This window comes from Mercenaria mercenaria, chromosome 2, assembly GCF_021730395.1.
Source record: "Mercenaria mercenaria strain notata chromosome 2, MADL_Memer_1, whole genome shotgun sequence".
Classification (NCBI taxonomy): Eukaryota; Metazoa; Mollusca; class Bivalvia; order Venerida; family Veneridae; genus Mercenaria; species Mercenaria mercenaria.
In genome coordinates, this window is record NC_069362.1 from 22,657,407 (window position 1) to 22,664,517 (window position 7,111).

General features: G+C 38.0%; 1 protein-coding gene across 2 annotated transcripts in view; it reads left to right on the forward strand.

The window, feature by feature from the left end:
* The window catches only part of LOC123562029 (lysosomal alpha-mannosidase-like), a 36,035-nt gene extending 32,604 nt beyond the window's left edge, over positions 1-3,431 (forward strand). For both annotated transcript variants that reach the window (XM_053532254.1, XM_053532260.1), the window contains exons 24-26: positions 1,438-1,611; positions 2,289-2,409; positions 2,880-3,431. In XM_053532254.1, the coding sequence (XP_053388229.1) occupies positions 1,438-1,611; positions 2,289-2,409; positions 2,880-3,025 (441 nt within the window). In that variant the 3' untranslated portion in view covers positions 3,026-3,431. The remainder of the gene's footprint in view (positions 1-1,437; positions 1,612-2,288; positions 2,410-2,879) is intronic.
* Positions 3,432-7,111: the final 3,680 nt, after the last annotated feature.

The window sequence follows — 7,111 nt, forward strand, 5'->3', positions numbered from 1 at the left end:
AAGTCACTTTAATGCAGCTATCAACCAGTATTTGGTTGGAAGAGTGCAACTATACATTGAACTGCAAAACCAGTAACAACCAGTAGCTGTGATAGCAAGTGTCAATATTTTTCTGCCCCCGAAGGGTGGCATATTAGTTTTCAACTGTCCGTCCATTAGTTAGTCACAACGTTAACTTTTGGCATGAAGGCACTTTACTCGCGAACTGCTGACCCAGGACCTTCAAACTTCACTTGCTGATAGTACTCATTGAGTACACGACCCCTACTGACTTTGGGGTCACCAGGTCAAAGGTCAAGGTCACAGGGGCCAACGTTAACTTTTTGCATGAAGGCACATTACTCACGAACCACTGCACCCAGGACCTTCAAACTTCACATGCTGATAGTACTTATTGAGTACACGACCCCTACTGACTTTGGGGTCACCAGGTCAAAGGTCAAGGTCACAGGGGCCAACGTTAACTTTTTGCATGAAGGCACTTTACTCGCGAATCACTGCACCAAGGACCTTCAAATGCTGATAGTACTTACTGAGTACACAACCCCTACTGATTTTGGGGTCACCAGGTCAAAGGTCAAGGTCACAGGGGCCAATGCTAACTTTTTGCATGAAGGCACTTTACTCGCGAACCACTGCACACAGGACCTTAAAACTTCACATGCTAATAGTACTTATTGAGTACACAACCCCAATTGACTTTGGGGTCACCATGTCAAAGGTCTAGGTCACCAGGTCAAAGGTCAAGGCACTGCAGGGGCATTTGTCACCATTAGTGACAGCTCTTGTTATTTATCTATAAAAAAGCTTTTCTACCATTACCAGCAAGTTATAACAGCACAGTCTAAAATCCTTGAACTTTTCTTCATAACTTACATTCAAACACACACACTTCCCTCACATTTATTTCTAGTCAGTAGATCATTTGATCAGTTAGTAAATGCGCTTGCTTTTGGAATAAGAAATAGCTTTAAGTAATAAACAACTTTAACATTTGCCAGTTTTAAAAGATTTTGAAAAAAAGATTGCCATGTTTTAGTAATTCTGATTTAGACAGAATAATTCAGCTCATTGTTTACCAGTAATCACTAGTTGGGATAGTTTTATACTTACATATGTTACGCCAGTTATTAAACAAGTTCTACAACTTGTATTAATCTCTCTCGGTACCTTATTTCTGGTGGTATTTACCACCATGAGGGTATAAGAAAATAAAAGCCAGTTACCCTTTTAATGCTGATCACAAAGCAAGGAGATGCTTCAAGTCTTTGGTATGATGCAGTCAAGGAGTGAACCTAGGACTTCACACACTTGAAGCAGGCACTTAAGGAATAGCTTGCCAAAACAGTCTTAAGATAACTGGCCATTGTGTATTTAACTTATTTACTGTTGAAAAATAGTGTTCAGCCAACAAACAAGGAAGTAAATTTATTTCAGTGGTCTGGTATAAAGTCACCACTACCACCAAATGTTCACATGTTGACTCTGGAACAGTGGGGCGGACCAAGCATAGAACCATCAGCCTCGCAGCCGTACCTGATACGTCTGGAACATTTCTATGAGAACGGAGAGGACGCGGAGCTGTCTAAACCTGTCACAGTCTCATTACAGGTATATGCAGGGTACACTATGTTACTTTCTGTAAAAACAGATATTTCTACAAAGCTAAAAGTTTGCTGTAGTTAATTAGGTTCATGAGATAATGAGATTATACCGATATTTTCTAAAACATACATGGATATTTAAATCAAGTGTGCTGGTATTTATTTTGGCAAGTGTGAGCTGTTAGAACATATAGCAAACAAAATCCATTGAGGGAGGTTTTGATTTCACTTCAGTTACAGTTGTTTGAGTAAAGTTAATATCTTGCAAGATTGAAGATTTAGATTAATTAAAATTTACATAAGCAGCAAGAAGTTGTATTAGAACATTACCAACGTGATAATATTCCATTAATTTCATTTTGCACCATTGAATTAATTTATCAAAATGAATAAATTTAAAATCGATGCAAGTTTCACTGAAATGAAGAATAAAGTAATACATATATTATAATATGCAAAGCAGTTAGTGTCACAATGTTATGCAGTGGACAGGGTTTCAAGGGATCCAAATAAAGAAAATATAAGAAGGATATGAACATCATGAATAGCTCTAGTCAGCCGTGTTACTCGAGCGAGCAATATCTCACTGTAGATGTAACATGCTGGATATATCTTTCCTCACATATAAAACAGGAATGCACTTTCGTATATACATTACTGTATGTGGTAAAAATTATTTTGTAGAATCTGTTTATACCATTCAACATAGACAGTGTTGAGGAACTAACACTGGGTGCTAACCTGCCAATGTCCAAGCTGGACAGACTCAAATGGAAAACAAAGGAAAATATTCTCACTGATAAAGGTATATTATTACTTTTTATATAAACAATAATTTTCTGCAAATTCTATTTATGCCAAAATTGCCCCAAATATTTTAATGTAATGTGTACTCTCTACAATATTCTGCAGGTCTTGACTTGCTTCAGGTTTTGATATGCAGAAAATACTTATTCCTTGGTCCACTTAATTTGATCACAGGAGACTGAAATTCTATCTGTAATGTTCCAAAATGGCTAAATATAAAAATGACCCCTCCTATATATATAAAATATATATAGGAGGGGTCATTTTTATATTTAGCCATTTTGGAGCATTACAGACAGAATTTCAGGCTCCTGTGATTTGATGTTTCTGCTAATACGTATAATCATGATTTGATATTTAACATAAAATTATCTAAAATGTGATTTGAATTTGTGTAGAATGTTTTGACTTTTTTTTCCATTGAATTTGAAAATTGGATGAAACAAGTTAATGCCGTTACTTTTTCAGAAAATATGTACATAGTGAAGAACAGAGAGTCTTTGACAGGTCCGCTTGACATTACACTGAATCCAATGGAGATACGAACATTCCAGGTGAAACTGCAGAGTGGAAAACCAGTCAAAAAAGGAGACAAGTTCTCAGTATTTTCTTAGAAGAAAAGATATTTTTGAAAATTAAATGAAAAACCATTCAAGAAAATGGACAAGTTTATGAACTCAGAGAAAACTGTGATTTTTTAAAATCTAATCCCACCTTATTTTGTATATATCGATAAGAGTTACATTCCTATGTTACTGTGTTTTTGTAATGGAAATCCTAATAGCTGCATTATATGCATAATAAAATGCCTGGAGTGTCAAAATGTACATTATGCATGTACAAAGTGCAGACTTGATTTTAGAATATGTTTACTGGAATAATCCGGTAGTTTTGTGTGGTTTAGTTTAAGTTGTATTCATGTTTCATATTTATGTATTTTTTCATACTTTTTTGTTAGTGCAATAGTAAAAGTGCATGATGGATATAGACACACTTAAAATAGATATATTTGCAACTTAATCTCTCTTGTGGTTTCTTTCCCAAATGATATAAATGAAGAACTTGTTTGATGCAAATTAACATGTATCGTTCTCCTGACCTAGTTTTTATTCTGATGACCCAGTTTCCACTTTGACCTACATTTTATTCAGATATCCTTTCTGACATGGTTATACTGCTAGGTCAATGAATGAATAGCCAAGTGGGGCAATATACACCCGAAAGGTTATATCAGAGGAGGACAGAAGCAATATTTAAAGAAAAAAAGCAAAAGCTTAGATTTTTTTGATGGGAAGTGTGTGGGGTGGAGGATACTACAGGGATTTTGAAAGAACTTGGCATAGATTTTTACCATAATGAGACGACGTGTCATGCGCAAAACCCAGACCCCTAGCTCCAAGTCACACTTTCAAGTCAAAGGTGAACAGGGTATTTTTCGTGTCCGGTCCATAATTCTGCCATTCATTAAGGGATTTTGAAATTACTTGGCATAAATGTTCACCATAATGAGACGACGTGTCATGAGCAAGAGCCAGACCCCTAGCTCCAAGGTCAAGGTCAAGGTCACACTTAGAGGTCAAAGGTTAACATGGTCTGTTTCTTGTCCAGGCCATAACTCTGCCATTGATGAAGGGATTTTGAAATTACTTGGCATACATGTTCCTTATAATGAGATGAGGTGTCATGTGCAAGACCCAGACCCCTAGCTCCAAGGTCACGGTCACACTTAGAAGTCAAAGATGTTTCTTGTCTGGTCCATAACTCTGCCATTTATCAAGGGGTTTGAAAATAATTTTACACAAATGTTAACCACATTGAGAAGATGTGTCACACTTATGACTGAGGCCTCTTAGGTCAAGGTCACAAAATGAAATGTGATTTTTGCAAATACAACTATGGCATTCTTGGGCCTACTTCGGGGGCATTTGTCACCAATAGTGACGGCTCTTGTTTAAGTTATACTCTGGACACAAAATATGATGGGCAGATATTACCTCGACCTGTGACCTACCACCCTGGTTCTTACACTCTGCACATCATCTCATCACAACCTGCCTACATCCTATTTTTGAAGTCAGTACCTTGAATGGTTAATAAGTTATGCTCTGGACACTAATTATAATGGACAAATTTGACCTTAAACCTACAGACCAGGTTCGTTCTCTGCACATCGTCTCACCACTACATGCCAAGTGTGAAGTCAATACCATGAATGGTAAAGTTATGCTCACCGACACGAAATATGACGGACAAATTTGACCTTTGAGCTCAATTTGTGACCTCAACCTTTGACTTACAGACCCAATTCATGTGCAGTCATTGTTATCTAGTTTGCTCCGGACACAAAGTATGGAGTTTTTACCTTTTAGCTCATTTCTGACCCAGACCTTTGACCTACATAATCAGTTCAAGTGCTCTGCACATCGTTTCATCAACATCTACCTATATGCCAAGTTTAAAGTCGATACCTTTAATAATCTATGGGGTGGGGGTTATAGGAATGGTCTTCGTCCGTTCTTCCGTCACAATTTTGTCCTCTCGATATAACTTTAACCCCTTGAAGGATTTTCATGAAACTTTGGTCAAATGATCACCTCATCAAGACAATGTGCACAACTCATGAGTCAGCATTGTTGACTCAAGATCAAGGCCACAACTCTAGGTCGAAGGTTTGAGCCTTCCATTTTGTGTCCAAACCCCTTGAAGGATTTTCATGGAACTTGGACCAAATGATCACCTCATCAAGACGATATGCAGAACACATGAGTCAGCCATGTTGGCTCAAGAATACAACTCGAGGTCAAAGGTTTGAGCCTTCCATTTTGTGTTCACTCAGTATCTCCTAAACCCCTTTAAGGATTTTAATATGACTTGGCTGTAATATTCCTCTTATCAAGAAAATGTGCAGAACTCAAAATTCACACATGCCAGCTCAAGGTCACAACTCAAATTTGAGCATTTAATTTCCTATCGCCTCCTCTGCTAAACCACTTGAAGGATTTTCTTGAAACTTTGGTCAAGTGTTCACCTTATTGAGATGTTTTGCAAAACCCACGAGTCAGCCATGCAGGCTCAAGGTCAAGGTTGCAACTTAAGGTATTGATGTTGTCATACCTGGACTATGAAATATACTTAACATCAATGCTTCCACCCAATGCCATCAACCCTTCACTATCCATAACAGTGGCGAGGGATATAGCTGTCTTTCAGTCTGCCTTGTGGTGATAGTTACGATCCGGACATGAATTACGACAGACAGACAGACAGACACACATGCCATTAAATGATATGTTTGTTTTTTTTTCAAAATGGGCATAGAAATAGGGTATTATTTGTAAAGAGGCAAAATAAGAGTTATGGAACTAGTGCACTGCATGTCAGTTTAATCACTGAAGAGTTGTATCAATCCACCCCCACTAGTGGTCAGCGAGATACCAGCTTGCATACAAAACAAAATTGAGATGTCAAGTTTCATTATGAGTAGGCCAAAGCTGTAACCTCTAATGGACAATGACATATACAGGCATCCCTATAACTTGTGTTATGTCACTAGGTTTAGGATAGAGGCTATTCAGTGAAATCATCAGCAGACTAACCATTTCTTAACCCTTACCCTGCTAAATTTTTCATAATGAACTTGTCCATCATTCAATTTGGACAGTACCATTAACTGCTAATAGGGGTGCTTACCAAAAAGATACTGACTGAATGACAAACAGTGCAGATCTTGATCAGACTGCATAGATGTGCAGGCTGTTCATGATCTACAGTGGTTGCAAAGGCAGAATCAATCGCTGCCAGCTGAGTTTTTCTTTTCACCACCTCTGTCTAATTTAAATGTTTATCTTTCTATGTCCCTGAAGGTGGGCATATTAAAATGGCACTGTCTGTCCGTGTAAATTCTTGTCCGGGCTGTAACTTCAACATTTATAGGGGGATTTGAAAATAATTTGGCATAAATGTTCACCAAAATGAGACGACGTTTCAATATTAAGTTCACACTCAGAAGGTCAAAGGTTAACAGGATCTGTTTTCTGTCTGGTCCACAACACTGTCATCCATGAAAGGATTTTGAAATAACTTGGCATAAATGTTAACCATAATGAGACGATGTGTCATGTGCAAGACCTAGACCCCTTACACCAAGGTCAAGGTCACACTTAGAAGTCAAAGGATAACATGGTTTGTTTCTTGTCTGGTCCATAACTCTGCCATCCCTGAAGGGATTTTAAAATTACTTGGCACAAATGTTCCCTAAAATGAGATGAAGTGTCATGCACAAGACCCAGTCCCCTAGCTCCAAGGTCACTCTTGAAAGTCAAAGGTTAACAGGGTCTGTTTTGTGTCCGGACATTAACTCTTTGAGGGATTTAGAAATTACTTGGCATAAATGTTCCTCATAATGTGATGACATGTCATACGCAAGATCAAGACCCCTAGCTCCAAGATCAAGGTCACACTTAGAAGTCAAAGGTTAACATGGTCTGTTTCTTGTCTGGTTCATAACTCTGCCATTTATCAAGGGATTTTAGACCCCTAGCTTCAAGATCAAGGTCACCTTTTGACATTTTTAGCTCGACTATTCAAAGAATAGGTAGAGCTATTGGACTCACTCATGCGCCTGTGTCCGTGTCGGTGTCCCGATTTGGTTAAGTTTTTGTATGTAAGCTGGTATCCCAGTAACCAATTATGGGAATGGA